Source organism: Rhinolophus ferrumequinum, chromosome 20 (genome assembly GCF_004115265.2).
Source record: "Rhinolophus ferrumequinum isolate MPI-CBG mRhiFer1 chromosome 20, mRhiFer1_v1.p, whole genome shotgun sequence".
Classification (NCBI taxonomy): domain Eukaryota; kingdom Metazoa; phylum Chordata; class Mammalia; order Chiroptera; family Rhinolophidae; genus Rhinolophus; species Rhinolophus ferrumequinum.
The window spans coordinates 47,344,622-47,361,235 of NC_046303.1; the positions used below are offsets into that span (position 1 = coordinate 47,344,622).

The 16,614-nt window shown below is 35.1% G+C and overlaps 1 protein-coding gene across 1 annotated transcript in view; it reads right to left on the minus strand.

The window, feature by feature from the left end:
• Nucleotides 1–16,614, minus strand: part of RELN (reelin) — a 496,978-nt gene that overhangs the window by 172,188 nt on the left and 308,176 nt on the right. Inside the window, 5 exon segments of the mRNA XM_033088143.1 lie at nucleotides 538–647; nucleotides 1,615–1,743; nucleotides 2,488–2,696; nucleotides 4,036–4,148; nucleotides 12,003–12,154. Coding sequence (XP_032944034.1) covers nucleotides 538–647; nucleotides 1,615–1,743; nucleotides 2,488–2,696; nucleotides 4,036–4,148; nucleotides 12,003–12,154 — 713 coding nt within the window.

The window sequence follows — 16,614 nt, forward strand, 5'->3', positions numbered from 1 at the left end:
AAGAAAACAGAATATTTGTATTTATATCTAAATTTTTGTTTTATACTGTTTTCTGTAAAAGAGGTAGGAGTTTCACTTCCGAAGTTTCATTCTAGAGATGATGTGTCCTTATGTGTGGTGTCTGCATCTAAAAGATAAGCATTCCAGATGTTGTGGTAGTCACTAAGAGAAGAATGGGTCTTATTTTAATACATGCAGTATGGTAAGTATTTATGTTAATTTGGTAGAAAACATTCAAAAGAAATGCTAGGATATCCCTTGTCATCAACTGTGAATTTGAGTTTCAGGGTTTTATGCATTTTTAAATTGTGTATGTTGAAACATTCTTGCATCTAATATTGCTGACTCTGCTGTCTTTTTTTCCCCCTGATTGTGCATCCTTGGGCTTCTAATGGAATGCAAAGGAGAAAGGGAAGAAAGGGCGTTTAATGAATCACAAGACCATGACTTAGAAATGTGATTAAGTCTGTGCTGATGAACAAAAGCACAGGAAGACTCTGCATCAATGGCATGTGATTAAGACCGGCATAAACTAACCATTATCAATTGCCCACATGTTGCCAAGGATTGGTCCCGTCTGTCTCCAGCGAATTCTGGTGTCCCGGGTTAGTGCTGCATTAGGAAGGGGAATCGTTACTCGGTTCCACCTGCAAGAAATTAGCAAAAAACCGCTCAACAACTATGTTCACATCTTTTGAATGTATTTTACATGCTTTTGATGTTCTAGTCTCTGTATGCTGGGAGTGGCCCAAAAGTTTGGTAATAAACTCTAAATTCACCTGTAGAGTTTGTTTTCATAGTTTTAAAACAGACATGTAACTTCTCAACACATCCATGTCGCACTAGAATAGCAGGTTTATTCTTAACAGCAAATGATATATTTTTTTTGTTTTTAGACATAGTTTTTATAAATTTTTACATCAACACTCAGACTTTAGATAGCATTCTATGATAAGCATCTGCGCAGGTGGGGTGCTGATTAGCACTGATTAGTTTTTATGTTTTGCTGTCATGTAGTCCTACGCACACTTAAAGAAAGGCTAAGAAAAAAATAATTCTCCACTTCGTTTTGCTATCCTTGGAAATATTTTTACTATTTATCCAGTGCTTATTCTGTAAAGTGTTTTACATAGTCATCTTTAATTCTCTTAACAGCCCTCAAAGGGGTGTATCATTGTCCTTAATTTATGTGGAAGAAGTAGAAAGAGTGAATATCATGACATGAGTAGATGGCAGAATCTGAATTTGAACCCAGGTTCAATTCCAAAGCTTAACTATCTGTTCACTTCTCTATGTTGCACCTTTCCATAAGTAAGTATTCTGGCAATAAGCCTTTTGGCACTAACAACAGGATCACTATAGAGAATTTCAATTTATGTAATCAAAAATATAAGAGCCAAGTACATAAAGAATGAATGAACCTACAATTGTGACCTTGCTTCAGATTTACCAAAATTGTTATTTTTTTTTTTAAATGAGATCACTCCTAAATTAAGTGAAAAACAGAAGCCAGCTTCCTTGCCTATTATGAGAAAAATACTAGTCTCCGGCTTATTCACTGATTTTGAGTCTGCAACATGGATTCAAACCTCTCGATATCTTAGAATAACTCACCCACTATAGTTTTCAGAGGCGTAGATAGTGCTGTGTGGGAGGTGGGGTCCGGCACAGATCTCAGGTAAACATTCAGTGTGGAGAAGGGACCAGGAACGCCCATGGTTGGTAGAGAACTCTAAGCTGACACTGATAACGCCAGAACAAGCACAACAAGAAGAGGAAAAGATAACAAATACAATGAGATGACTCCTTTCTGGCTAAGTACATTAAACATCTGTAGAACTAGGGTAAAAAATTTTAAGCTGCTGTTTTCGAAATGATTGTTTTCCCTTCTACTGAAGTCTGACCAGCCATCAAAGGGCCAGCAGTGAAATGACTGCTATAGAAACTATGTGTTAAAGACAAAAAATGGTAACTTGAGTTTTTGCTCTTGAATCTGATGGATGGCAAGCCAATTTCCATGTCATACACGGCCACTCATCCTGTGAATGTGAGACTGACACAATTCTTAGAAAGGACATGAGCAACACTTTAGCAAGCGCAATGGAGAAGTCATAGCTCTTGACGTGCTAATTGATTTCTGTGACTATGATTACGGGGTCACCAACTAACATGAGATCAAGTGTATTTTTCAGTTATTTGTTTTTTCTGCTCTCTCAGCATTCTTTCTGAATGTTTGGCTGCCACGGATGTGCAAACACCTGCTACCTAAGACCAAGCTCTTAGAATAAAGTCACTTCTACCTAAAATCCATCCAATCATACTCTGCATACTGAAGAACTTCTCTTTTAGAGAAAGTGTGTATTTTTTTAATGAATAGTTTATTAAAAATCCAGCTGAAAACCTATAGAGAAGTTGCTGGGATTTAATAGCCAAGTCGATGGGTTCATTTCTAATTAATTCACATAGTGACAAAACAGGGCTTCCTACCTGTTACCAGGCTGATGTGTTCCACATCCCAGATTAATGGAAAACTGTATCATATGTGACATTGTAGAAGGGAGAACAGGTAAGACGTGGAAAAAATCTACAGCCCAGACATTCTTATTTTGTCCTTGATGGTTCTTTTGCTTGAGACAAAATTTAGTAGCAGGAGTCTGAAGCTCAGGATTGATGACTACAGAAACCAAAGATGGAACCTTCAAAATAAAGAAAACCAAAATCACTCATATGTGATTTTGTGAGTCTATGTGAATTTTCCTAGATTCAGTCTTGCAATTACCACGTACATAACTGCCATCTTTTAAGCACGAGGCAATGCCCTGTATGTTCTATTTGTTATTTCATGGAGAAGATGCTGTCCTCAGGGGGATATTGATTTTAGTCACTCAGAATTCCTCCTTTGAAGACATCTGGAACTCTCTTTGTATGACTGATCTGGCCCTCTCTACCTGAAGATAAATTGGTGTAAGGTCTTTAAAAGTTGTCAAAGCATAGGTATCCATTTTACACACCTTAGCACAAGACAAACGTAGGTTGACATTTACACTTTATCATTAGTCCTCTTCTAAGGTGGTTTTGTACAGTACTAATAATGGTTTGCCAAACTAGGTATTCTGAAAATGGGATTCTACATAGAATCAGCCAGAGCCAATGAGTTAACCCATGATAACTTATACAATTGGTTCAGTCAGAGGCATGCAGATGGTCATACCAGGTGTAACTCTACCGAGTTACAGCTGGAAGAGTAGCCCATTGTGAAATCCCAAGTGGTGTAACGTGGGTGATCCTCACATGTGGAGTGTGCTAGATACTTTCTCTGTTGTTCCCTGTTCTAGCCTCATTGTTTAGCTCCCATCTTCCTAACTGTAACCATGAGATGCTAGATGCTAGCTGTGTTCAAGCTCTTTGAAGTCCCTATGGTGCCATCAATGTGGAGAAAAGGCTAACTAATAATGAATATGTTGAGTGTAGTCTCAGTGTAAATAAATCTACAATTAGAAAAATATAATTTTATAGCTTATAACAAGAATCACACCTTATTCTGAAGATGTTTGCAAATAACCAAAGCCAACACCTGTTCTAAATCCAAAGGATAACGGGCAAAGGTCAACTTTGGCGGCACTAATTAGCAAAGAATAAAGCAAGGTAATAATAATCTGTACTTCTACAATGTCTTCTTCCTAGGAAATCTCAAAATGCTGGATAAATATTCATTATGTCTGATAGCAAGACTGTGAGGCTGCATAACTAGAGCCACTTTTAGGGTTTTTCTTGGGAACAAGAATAACTGTGAATCAGAGTATTGGGCTCTGCCCTACTGTCTCTGATTGGCTGTAATTTATTATTCCTGATCAACCTCATTTTTCATTTGTACCAGGGGAAAAAAAAGAATGTTAAAATGTCCATGTCACTTTTAAAGATACCTGGCAACCTCCTGGGCTGCTAGAAGAGAGAGTTATCCCCTAGCATGGCCTTTGTGATTTTGACATTTGCCTCTGGAGAGGGGCCATTGGGCACAAGGACTAGCATGTGTACCTTATATGAGGAATAGGAAAGGGTATCCAGTGTAATGTGTTCTTTTCTCCCTTCAATTTTTGCATACAGGATGATATCATTTTCATGAGAATCTCCAGGGTCACAAACTCCTCCTGCACAAGATAAAAAAAAAATTAAATGGTTAGTACCAACTTGTATCCATAAACATGTCAAATATAGTGTTAAGTTTCAGGATATAATTATAGAACCCAGGTGTCACTTAAGAATGACCAGACCCAAAGGTAACAGGACCCAAGGAAAAAAATTGATGAAAGTACTTCAGATAGGGCATGCTAAAGATCGAAGACTTGACATTTGTGACGGCCAAAGTAACTATTTGCTTGATGAGATTACTCAAATAATAGTCTGCAACGAGTCATGACTGCATGTCCATATTTTAACCCACATTAAAAAGATATGCTACTTTTCAGTAAACTATTACTTCCTTATATTTGAGATCTCTAAGGCCAAAGTTTAGAACCTATTGATTATGGCTTTTAAAAAAATGTGGTGACTCACTACATCAAAGATTTCCAAGGTAGTGTTACTGAAACTGTTACATGTAGTATTTTTAATACTTTAGCACATATTAGGTATTTGTGTTTTAAATGCAGTTCATTTTACATTTTTACTTTTGGTACCTCATTTGATTGTTGTAAGATAGACAGAGTGGTTTATTCCTTATCATTCTATTTTACAGTCATTTGAGATGATGGATCATCAGAAGTGAGAGGTAATTGAGAGCATCCTGATGATGAAACTGAATAACAGAGCAGATACCTGACTGAAGATCATTTAAGTAACTGGTGGAAAAGCCGTGAGTTGATATTATGTCGTTTAACCATTGATACTCTATTTTTTCATTACTGCATTTGGCCAATAACCCTTACTGTTGCTGGCTTTTATCAACTGTCTGCATAATATGGATTTGAAAGGATTACATATCTAACTCTCCCACCCACCATTATCCTTCATAACAGCACCAACCACAATAACAAGAGTGTAGGTATGACATGGATTTCCTGGCAAATACTCAATCCCTAAGGTCCAAAATTTGTAACATTAGCTTTTTAATTTTATTATTTTTCAAAAAAAATTCCTCCAAGTCTTAAGTCAACCACCATCCATGCTAATTTTTATTTCTAGGCAATTTATGTTTCTAATACTATAGGGTGACAATAAGGCAACATCAAAACTCTAGAATAACATTATCCTCTGAGAGTTCATCTAGTAAAATGCATTATTTGTTGATTTTACTACATTAACTCTTAGATTAATCTTACAGATTCACATCTTTATGTAAAAACAAACAAACAAATAAATAAGTAAGCAAATAAATAATCGTGTCAATTACTATAAATGTCTGTGTAATTGGGGTATATCTTGGGGAGAATTCACTGATATGTGACGCTAATTAAGAAAGCTAGAACCTAATTAGTACAAGAAAAATCATAATAACAGAAGTAGCTTGGTTGGTGGTATTTGTGAAGCATTGAAATCTGGCATGAAATCTTCTAGACATATATAACTTGGCATATAATAAATATTTACTGAGTTAAGTAATCTGAACTGAGAACAGAGAAGCCAGATATGGTGACAATGTAGACCTCATCCTAATACATGTTTATTGTTCAAGAACAACAACCTGTAGAGAAACTCTCATGATTTTGACATCTGATTTACATACTTCTATGTTATGGTGAATATAGCTAGTAAAGCCATTCTAAATGACAGTCTCTGGGTGAAAACTGAATTCCCATTTTAAAAATGTAACTTCCTTATTGAGCACATTTTAAAGATTTACTAAAAAGAATTTTTTTAAAAAAGGTGAAAGGTTACATATAGGCAGTGTGGGTTTAAAGCACCATACCCAAAGATACAGGAATGGAACCATCTCTTCTCTCTAATTTCATTAATTTCCTCCCTGTAAATCTTCCCTGTCTTAAGAAAAGTTCGTGAACTGCACCTGTCTTTCAGAGAGAACTGAAACGCACGTGGGAGCTCATTCAGCCCAGGACGACAGAAGAAGAAAGTCCAAAAGGAGCCAAGACTGGAAAACGATGACAGACTTTATCTGCAAGTTCCCTCTGGGGGCAATTTATCATTTCTGCGAAGTTTCAGTGACAGCAGTTCCTACAGAAGGATGTGGATTCTTCTTCAGCTTCATATGTTTTGATGTATCGTGGAAAGGTGGGACTCAAGGGGCATTTTGTACAGCAATTAAAGTATCGCAGATTTCAATGAAAAGTAGACGGACAGTCAGTTATAAAATATTGTAAATCCTGTTTTAAGTAGCTTTCAAGATACTTATTTATATTAGGAAATTGCTTTTGTTATTTACTACGTGTAGGACATTGGGCTACAAGGAGAAATAAACTCCAACCTCAAAAAGTTTGTAATTTAGCAAAGAAAATAAGACTAATACATGAAAGAATGGTAATTAGCAGTGAACCGTGTTGTGCTGCCTTAATTGCAGTCCCCATTCAAAGAAAAGAGATACAAGTGTCAGCTAAAAGAGCCGGGCATATGGAAGATGCTCAGTAAAGATTGGTTGGAGAAATAATAAATGAATGATGGATGTTAGGTTATTTATTTTCTTCTTCTTCACTGCATTCTGGCTCTAAGAACAATGCTAGGTCCTGGTTTTAATGAATTTGTGTTGAATAAGTGAATGTATGGATGAAGGAGACAGGCCTTGAACCAAATTTTGAAAGATAAGCAAATCTTCCAGAAATGGTAGTCACAGTAGAATGATATGAACCAAGAGAAGAAACCAGAAAGAAAATATAGACAGGGCCTGAGTGGGAAGGGAACGTGGTCTGGTCTAGATTAACAATCAGCCACTGATTTTCCTACGGTGCCATGTTTAGTGAAGGATTACGTATGAACTATCCTGTCTTAAATCGCTTCCCATATTGCTTTCTTCTCCATTTAGTCTTTTCTGTAGGTCCAGTCTCATCTGACCCTACTGCTCTGGCCTCTCCTCTTCTAGCCTAAAAACACCGCTGCTGGATTCTGCTTTCTCCTCAAGAGGCACACTGCATTCTTTTTTCCTGTTTACTGAAGAACTTCTTGCAGGCGAGGTCCTCTTTCATCGACACCTGTCTTTAAGTATTTTAACTCCAGGTACTTTGGCTTCCCAGGTACCACACCACCGGCATCACTGGTGGGCTCTCAGCCCCAATGCCGGGTGACCTCTCTCTCTGCACAATCCTTACACTGCTGATCACCTCCCTGTCGTCCCACCCCGACACTCTCTTGCCTTCCTCCTTTAGTGTAGCATGATACCTTCCTCCTGCATTTCCTGATGTCCTTTCTCAGTATCCTTTGTCTACTCCTTTCTTTCCACCTAACACCTAGACGAAGGTCCTCCCTAAGAATTTTTCATGTTGTTTGCTTAGACTGCCTTTTGCTTGGGAGAACACAGCAACTCCAGGGCTCATTATCACCTGTATGCTGTTGACTTTCGAATCTGATTCAGACGCCGAGTAGCATTTCTACCTTCATAAAGCCTTCCAGAAGCCTCACCCTCAACGTATCAAAATGTCCTCCACACGTGTCCTTTAGTTATGTTTTCGACATTTCCTATTTGGGAAATGGTACCATTCTTCCAGTCATTCAGGAGAGAGTCTGTGTCCTCTCCCTACTGTCCTCACAATCCCCACGGTAATCGGGTGTGAACTTCAGCTGGTTCCTTCTCTTCAGTTATTTATTCCCTGGCCCCTCCTTCACATTGTTCCCACCACCACTGCCATAATTCCTTTGTTACCTGGACTAGTGCAGTAGCCTCCTAAATTAGGATTGCCAGATAAAATACATTGCATAAACAATATTTATACAAAAAATTATTCGTTGTTTATTTGAAATTAAAATTTAAGTAGGCTGTTCGTTATTTCCTCTTAAATCTGGGAACCCTACCCTTACGGTCTCCTGCCCTCTAATTTCTCATTATTTCAGTCTTTACTCCACACTCCTTCTAGAATTGTCTTTCTAAAACACAGATGAGAGCACATTACATAGCTGACAGGAATCACCTGATAGCTCCAAGTTACCTAGAGAGAGAGAACCTGAACTCCTTCGTATGGTATTAAAGAAAATCACCACTCTGGCTCTGTTTCGCCTTTCTAGCTCCATTTTATATCTTTCCATTCAGCTATATCGGGAAAATCAGCTTCAAACATGTCATGTATTTTTATACTTGAGCTTTTTCTCAAAATGATGGCTTAGATTCGAACTTCTCCCCTTAAATTTAAATCATGTCCATCCTTCGTGGCCAAGTTCCAATACTATCTCCATGAAGCTTTACCCTAATCCTTCCACAGCAATTAGCCACAGCTTCCTCTCCACTTTCATAGCAATTTCATTCCATTAGAGGCCATTGCATTCTCCCTTATAGTACTTATGGGCAAGGATTCTGTCTAGGAAATTTTTATAATAGAAAAACAAAGATATGTTGAGTTATAATTATTTTTTAGGCACTGTTTTGAGGGTCTTGCATGTCATTGATAAGCAACTCTGTGATTTTGGTACTATTATTTTTCCCATTTGTATTCTCCATACACCCTAGCTCAGTGCTTTACAATTCAATAGGAATTCATTAATTTTTTAAATTGAATGGAGATGCTTTTATTTGGGATTATGTACTTTGGGCTCATTCAAATGAATTTTTCCCTCATAGTCAATATTATTTTAATTGATTCGTTAATAATCTGCTGTGCACCAGAAATAATTAAAGATGACTTAATCTCTTATATGAAAATGACATTCCCTTATGTAAAGGTACTAAATTGAGTTGATTTACTATGATTCACTATGAAAAAAAATCAAGAATTCAAACACATTATGTCAAAATGGTAAAAATGAAAAATATTTAGATTAGCATACTAAATGTTTATTACAATTTTTTGGGGGGGAAGAGGCTTAAGGTTTCCCAGGAATCATTCAATGAAATGAGAGCCAGTTTGAATTCTAATTATTTAAAGGAAATGATAATTCTATTCTTAATTTTTTGAGGAACCTCCATAGTGTTTATACCAATTCACATTCCCACCAGCAGTGTATGAGGGTTCCTTTCTCTCCACAACCTCTCCAATACTTGTTCTTACAGGTCTTGTTGATAATAGCCATTCTAACAAGTGTGAGATGGTATCTCATTGTGGTTTTGATTTGCATTTCCTTAATAGCTAGTGAAGTTGCGCATGTTGTCTGTTGGCTGTTGTATGTCTTCCAGGGAGAAATGTCTGTTCAGGTCCTCTGCCCATTTTTTAATTGGATTGTATGTTTTTTGTTAAGTTATATGAGTTCTTTATATATTTTGGATATTAGTCCCTTATCAAAGGTGTTGTTTGCAAATATCTTCTCCCATTCAGTAGATGGCTTCTTTGTTTTGTTGATAGTTTCTTTTGATGTGCATAAGCTTTTTAGTTTGATATAATCCCATTCATTTATTTTTGCTTCTCTTTGAGGTCAAATTCATAAAATCCTCTCTAAGACCAAGGTCCATAACTTTAGTACCTATGGTTTTTTCTATGCAATTTATTGTTTCAGGTCTTATATTAAGGTCTTTGTTCAACTATGAGTTAATTTTGCTGTATGGTGACAGACAGCAGTCTAGCTTCATTCTTTTGCACGTGGCTTTCCAATTTTCCCAGCACCATTTATTGAAGAGGCTTTCTTTTCTCCACTGTATGCTTTTGGCTCCTTTGTCGAAAATTATTTGCCCACATATCTGGGTTTATTTATGGGTTCTCAATTCTGTTCCACTGGTCTATGTGTCTGTTTTTCTGCCAGTGCCACCCTGTTTTTCATTACTGTCATTTTGTAGTATAATTTGAAGTCAGGGAGTTACCAGATGACTCAGCAATATCTCTTCTGGGTATCTAACCCAAAACTCTGAAAACATTTATCTGTAAAGATATAAGTACCCCTATGTTCACTGCAGCATTATTCATGGTGGCCAAGACATGGAAACAACTGAAATGTCCTCTGATAGATGATTGGATAAAAAAGATACACACATACACACACACACACAGAAGTATTACTTAGTCATAAGAAAAGATGAAATAACTGCCATTTGCAACAACATGGATAGATCTTGAGATTATCATGCTAAATGAAATAAATCAGACAGAAAAAGTTGAGAACCATATGGTTTCATGCATTTGTGGGATATAAAACTGAAAGCAACAAAAAACAAGACAGACAAAGAAACAAAAAACTCATAGAAACAGACAATTTAGTGGTTACCAGAGGGAAAGCAGGGGAGGTAGAAAAGGGTAAGGGGGATCAAATATATGGTGACAGAAGAAGATTTGACTGAGTGGTGAACACACAATGCAATATACAAATGATGTATTAGAATCATATACTTGAAACCTATATGATTTTATTAACCAATGTCACCCGAATAAATTTAATAAATTTTTTTAAAATAAAAAAAATGAAAAGAAATGAACTCTGGGTATTTATTTTTTAATTAAAATTTATTGGGGTGACAATGGTTAGTAAAATGACATAAATTTCAAGCATAAAATTCTGTAATATATCATCTGTATATCACATTGTGTGTTCAACACCCAGAGTCAATTCTCCTTCCATCACCATGTATTTGACCCCATTTACCCTCATCTACCACCCTCCCACCCACTTACTCTCTGGTAACCACTACACTATTGTCTGTCTCTATGAGTTTTATTTGTTTGTCTTGTTCCTTTGTGGCTTACAGTTTTATATCCCACATATCAGTGAAATCATATGGTTCTCGACTTTTTCTGTGTGACTTATTTTGCTTAGTATTATATAATAATCTCAAGATCATCCATTTTGTCACAAATGGCACTATTTCCTCTTTTCTTATGGCAGAGTAGTATTATACTGTGTATATATACCACATCTTCTTTACCCAATCATCTGTCTTTAAATACGCAAATCATTTCAGTCAAGGTGAAGATATCTTTATGGTAGGAAGATTACATTATTATATTTTATATAACTTCCTTGTTGAAAAACAGGTCATATTGGAAATGAGGTGGTACTGCATAGGCAAAGTGTTGGAGAGCATAATACAATCTAAGGTTTACCATCCACTCTGCCCTGTAGGAAGTGAGGAAAGTGAGAAAAAGAAATAGCCAGTGCTGATGCCTACGCGCAGGAGGCCTGTTTGTCCTGATGAATTGAAGTCTTTTTAGCGAGATCAAAGGTTGACAATGTTTATTTCCTGTTTAACTTCCAGGTGTTGCCTGTGCTTTTCCAGTCACTCAGCAAAGAAGGCATGTGACAGCTACTCACATTTCTGGAATGACATCCAGAGAAAGAACTATAGTTCTTGTTGACTGAAATGATAAATTTGAGAGGTCACTAATTTCAACCCCTTAAATCCTCCTTGGGTATTTTTCCAAACTTTCCAAACTGCTTATTTGCTCTACAATAATTTGATAAAAATACATCTTATGAATACATTTTTTCTTTATGTGTTTTCCAACCTATTAGAGAATAGAGAATATTATTAAAGTACTATAAAATATTATAAACCTGTTTCTTTCTTAGCTTCCTGTAACAAAAGAGTTATGCAATGATGAGATATCCATTGAAAACAAATGACTCACCTTGGTGATTGTGCTTTTGAAAGTTAGAGGCTTTGGAAGGGAGTTACTTTGTTCTTAGCTTCTCTCCCATTTTATTTTCAGCTATGACCATTGAGGGAAAGTTGAGAGGAAAGTATTATGGCATTTTGTCTTCAGGCCTAGACACGGCATGCCAGGACTAGCTCTCTTACAGGATAATGGTGCCAGAAGGACTGGTCTGAAGCTGGTGTGAGCGCCACAGGCTTTTGCTCAACCAACAGAACTCATATTTCATGAATTTTCATTTTACACTATAGACGACAAACAATCTCATTTCCTCAGGAATAGGTGCTGGCCTAGAATCTGCCGTGGGTCAACAACCTTTGTTCAAACTGTACCTACCCATAACAAAGTAAAACCTCAGGTTCCCATAACCAGTCATGTCCATGTATGGAGTGCATAATTTCCTCTCTCCATCTTTGACGAAGACCAGTGATAAACCTGATTCTACTGTTCCACATTCCGTACCAATGATGGCTCCCATGATGTCCCACCTTAAAAAACAAATGAGAATCGTTACGAGTTAGAATAGTAAGTCAAAGCTTGATAGAGTATAACATTTCATTTTTAATGAGGAACACTTAATATTGAATAATTCTGAAATAAAAATGTGGTACTACAGATTTTAGGTAATGAGCAAACTTTTAAACACACTTCAGTCACAAATATGTTTTTTTCCACAAAAGGATAAATTTAATCAATACTATGTCTAGAGTGTTTACTACATGATAGCCTTTATTATCAAAGCACTTATAGTTGAGGTGGGAAATCAAATTTGAGAAAACAGGGAACCAAAAAAACAGTATCACAATATCGTAAGTACTCATATGGTGTTTTACACATTAAAAAATAATTATAGAATAAAAAGCCATAAGAGCTGGCAAGAGTCTAGCAAATTTTCAAAAGGGAGATGGGATTTAAATTTGTGAAATAGCTATTTGGATATGTAGGAGAGGATAAAAATATTTACTATTTAAAAACTCTTGTTTCTCCTTAGTATTTATTTCTGGTCATGCCTAATTTGGTCATTGCTAGTCACACAACTAGCTTGCCTACAGATGGAGAAAACTGGGACACACAGAGTAAACAGCTTGCCTAAGGCTAATTGGCTGTTTGGCTATAAAGTGAGATCTTCTGATTCTCAGTTTGTTGTTAGTTTAGTAATTACATTTTTAAAGAGGGAACTGTGTCAGGATGATTATATTGAACTATTCCAGTTTATAATAGATTTGTGACCAAAGTGTTTAGGAAATGCCTATTGTTTTGTATTTTAATAGATTATATCAATCATTCAAGAGCACAATAAATAACTTTTGAAGCAGCTCTTAATAGTATCAGACCACTGTAAAGTAATCAGGAACCTCTCTTGATTCATACAAGAAAATTTCACACCGGTTCATTGATCTTTTATTTGCTCCATTTATCCAAATTAAACCACTCAGCCTACGGATCCACAAAACAAGTTAAGGTTATAAATGATGCATATGACGACCCCTTTATTTATCTATCTACTTTAGAGCATTTTAAAAGTAAAAATTAAATTTAAAAAGATGGAATTGTCATGGACTAAAAGAACCTTCTATTCAAGGGAGCAATGAGATTAGCAGTCTTTTTGTCTTAATTATTAGTTGTAAACAAGTAACTCTTCTAGATTAATCTAAATGAATTATTTTCACAATCTCTACTACAGAGTTGTGTGAGATAAAATTCAGACTTTGTATTTCTTTTCAATCTTTAAAGTCCAACATATTCTAATTTTTCCTACTCTACCTGTTGGAAGATAACAAAAGTAAAGTTATTTTCTTTAGAAACCCAAATATTTACAATCAACTGAAATGGAAAATTTAGTCCACTATGAAGAGAAGAAGCTGAGAGAGGTCAGAAAAATCATTTTGTAAGTCTCACTACTTTGAATAAATTATCTTGCATTTATAAAAAATTCAGTAGGAGCCTATTGTAACACAAACTCATTCTTTCATGAATCTGTATAAACACTGGCTGAGCTTAGCTGAAGGGAAAGTACCCTAGAGGGGATCTCAGAGCTCCATCAGCAGCTGGGGGTTTAGAGAGGACCTTTCACTCCCTGAGCGTCAGAGTTCTGATCTCCAAGGCTGCAAAACTGTGGTCATTGCCAGTTACAAAAATGATGTGGTCCCCAACTCTCTCCTAATATAACAATTATAATACATGAAGCAAAATGATAACATAAGCAAATCTTGGAGGCAAGCAGTGGTATTTGAGGAGATCTATAATGTTAGCATTGCTATTTCCTTGAAACAGGAGTGTTAGTTCTCTATGATTTAAATTATGTTTTCCCCATGGAAATGTGGTTCTATGTGAACTGAATTTGAAGGGATGTCTGCCTGGGGGTAGAGCTCTCTACAACATAGCAATTTATATTTATTCTTTGATGACTAATTCTAAAAAAAAAAAGCCCATATTATTTATTATAAATACAGTGGTATCTATTATTTATTATGGAGTAGGATGAAGCTGGAAAACAGAAAAAAGTTTAATAATCAATAAAATACCTCAAGACAACTTTTTTGCTCAGAAGGGGCAAGATCACAATAATATTAAATTTATGTATTTAAAATACAACTTTCTACTTTTTGTGCCAAGAAAAATAAATATTTTTGTAAGCAAAAATAATTTAAAGGAGTTTCTTAACTGGAAAGCTGATGGTTCTCCCTATTAGCTGTGTTGGAATGGTTTGAGAATAAAATTAATTATGTTTTAATCAGCTCAAACTTTAATACTTTTAAGAATGAGATGGAGAATAGAGCTTAAATGTTCTTATTAAAAAAATAAATATGTGAGGTGATGGATGTGTCAATTACTAGATGGAGAAAAGCCTTTCACAATGTATATGTATCAAATCACCACGATGTACACTTTAAAAAGCTTACAATTTTAAATGTCTCAATCAATTATATCTCAATAATGAATCGTATCTCAATAAAGCTGAAATTTAACAAAAATTTCCTTCAGGAGCTTGAAAAACAGAATGTTATATATATTCTTGGAAGGGAAATTGGGCAGTAACTATCAAAATGAAAATTACATACATACACACATATATATATGTATATGTACATATACATGTTTGAGTCTCTAATTTTTCTTTTTCCTTTTAGAAATACTTTAACAAATATATGAAAAAAATTTATTGCAAAGGTCTTTGTCTATCACTAAGGGTTAAGTTAGATAAACTAGTACAAGTTTCAATTAACTGCCTTTTTGAAATAACGATCTACATTTACTGACTAGAACAGACATTCGTAACATGTTCTTAAAGTTTGAAAAAATGAAGTTGTAGTATAGTGTGTAAAATGAAATTCTGGTGGGTTTTTCTTTTTTCTTTTTGGTACTGTCATAGAAAAGTCTGAATGAATATATGTCAGTGTATATGCCAACATTTTAACAGTGAGAAATGAGATTAGCATGGGGAAATTTTGATTTTTATTTTAAATGTTTGCTCTGCAACAAGCAAATAATATTCAGATAAAAAATAAAGAAAGGCGTTTAATTTATATGCACTATAATTCAGAATGAAAACTTAAACATTCTCATTATAGGTTGAGGAAAATAGTAAGAATATGAACATAGGCAATATAGGTCTTATTTTTTAATCAGATATTTTCCTACTATTATTGGCATAAAAGATTCTAAAGGTAGTGGAACATTTCACATTATCTATGAAAAACTTATTATATTTTCCACAATATATTAAATAAAGTTGGCAACTTTAGGTTTGAACTAAGGTATAGAATAAAGCTTAGCTAGAAGATCCCATAATTGCCAAATTCATAGGTTTTTAATCTACTATGAATTCTCCGAGGGTGAACAAGTTCATTATACCCATAATGTCTCTATTTGGATGAATTATCTGATATTTAATAAGGGATGTGCCATAGGTAAAGATCCTTCCACATTAATTTATATTCATGAGGTTTATCTCCAGAATGAGTCCTGTGATGTCTAGCAAGGTGTACTCTTTGACTGAAGGCTTCCCCATCTCCATCGCATTTATAGGTTTTCCTCTAGCATGACAGCTTAGGTGAAGGGAAAAGAGCTCTATTTGAAGGCTTCCCTGTATGTACTGCATTTCAAAAATTATTTTCTTCAATTGGTTCTACTGCATTTCATTCAAATTCAATTTTGTTTAAGCTTTTTATCACACACGTTGTTTATATATATTCTTGTTGGATTAATTTTAATAAAAAATATTGGCTTTAGAATGGTAGAAAACATTCAGCTTTCTCACCAATAAGAAAGAAATATGACCTATACTAGAGAATGTTTGAGAAAATAATGTACTGCCTGGGACACTACAGTCTCAATGAATGTTAGTTTTCTTTTCTGCCCCCTGTAAATAAAATGTAGTGGTATTTTTGTTTTAAAATAAGTCAAAGTAGAAATTAAAATGAATTTCTAGATTATAATATTTTTATTTTTTCATACTAGAATTAGCAGAGAAACAATCTTGGACAAAGGTGCAGCATGGTATGCAGTGTTCTTGCTTTAATATCTTTAAGTAAGGGGATACTTAACTGAAAGAAAGACTACATTTAATCTACCTGCAGGGCTTTTGTAACATTTAAGATTTTGGCTACACTCTATCTGGGCCCCTAAATTTATTATTTATGTTATCTAAATGATCAAGTATGTTTTGCTTTAATAAAAATAAACATGCTTGTAAAAAGCAACAAAAAAGACCCATTTAATATAAACTTAGACTGGCAATATATCTTCAATTCACTTACCCTGAATTATAAGCTTAACTAAAATCCCTCTTTAGCTTTGAAAGCATTTGTGAAAAGTCTTCTAATCAGAGGTACATAATTCTTCTGGGTAGGACAGAGGGAATAATTTGTAGAAAATAACAAGATGTTCAAAATTGTTCTGAAGAGCTCTAAATCATTTTAAAGCCTATCTTTAATAAAGTATCAAT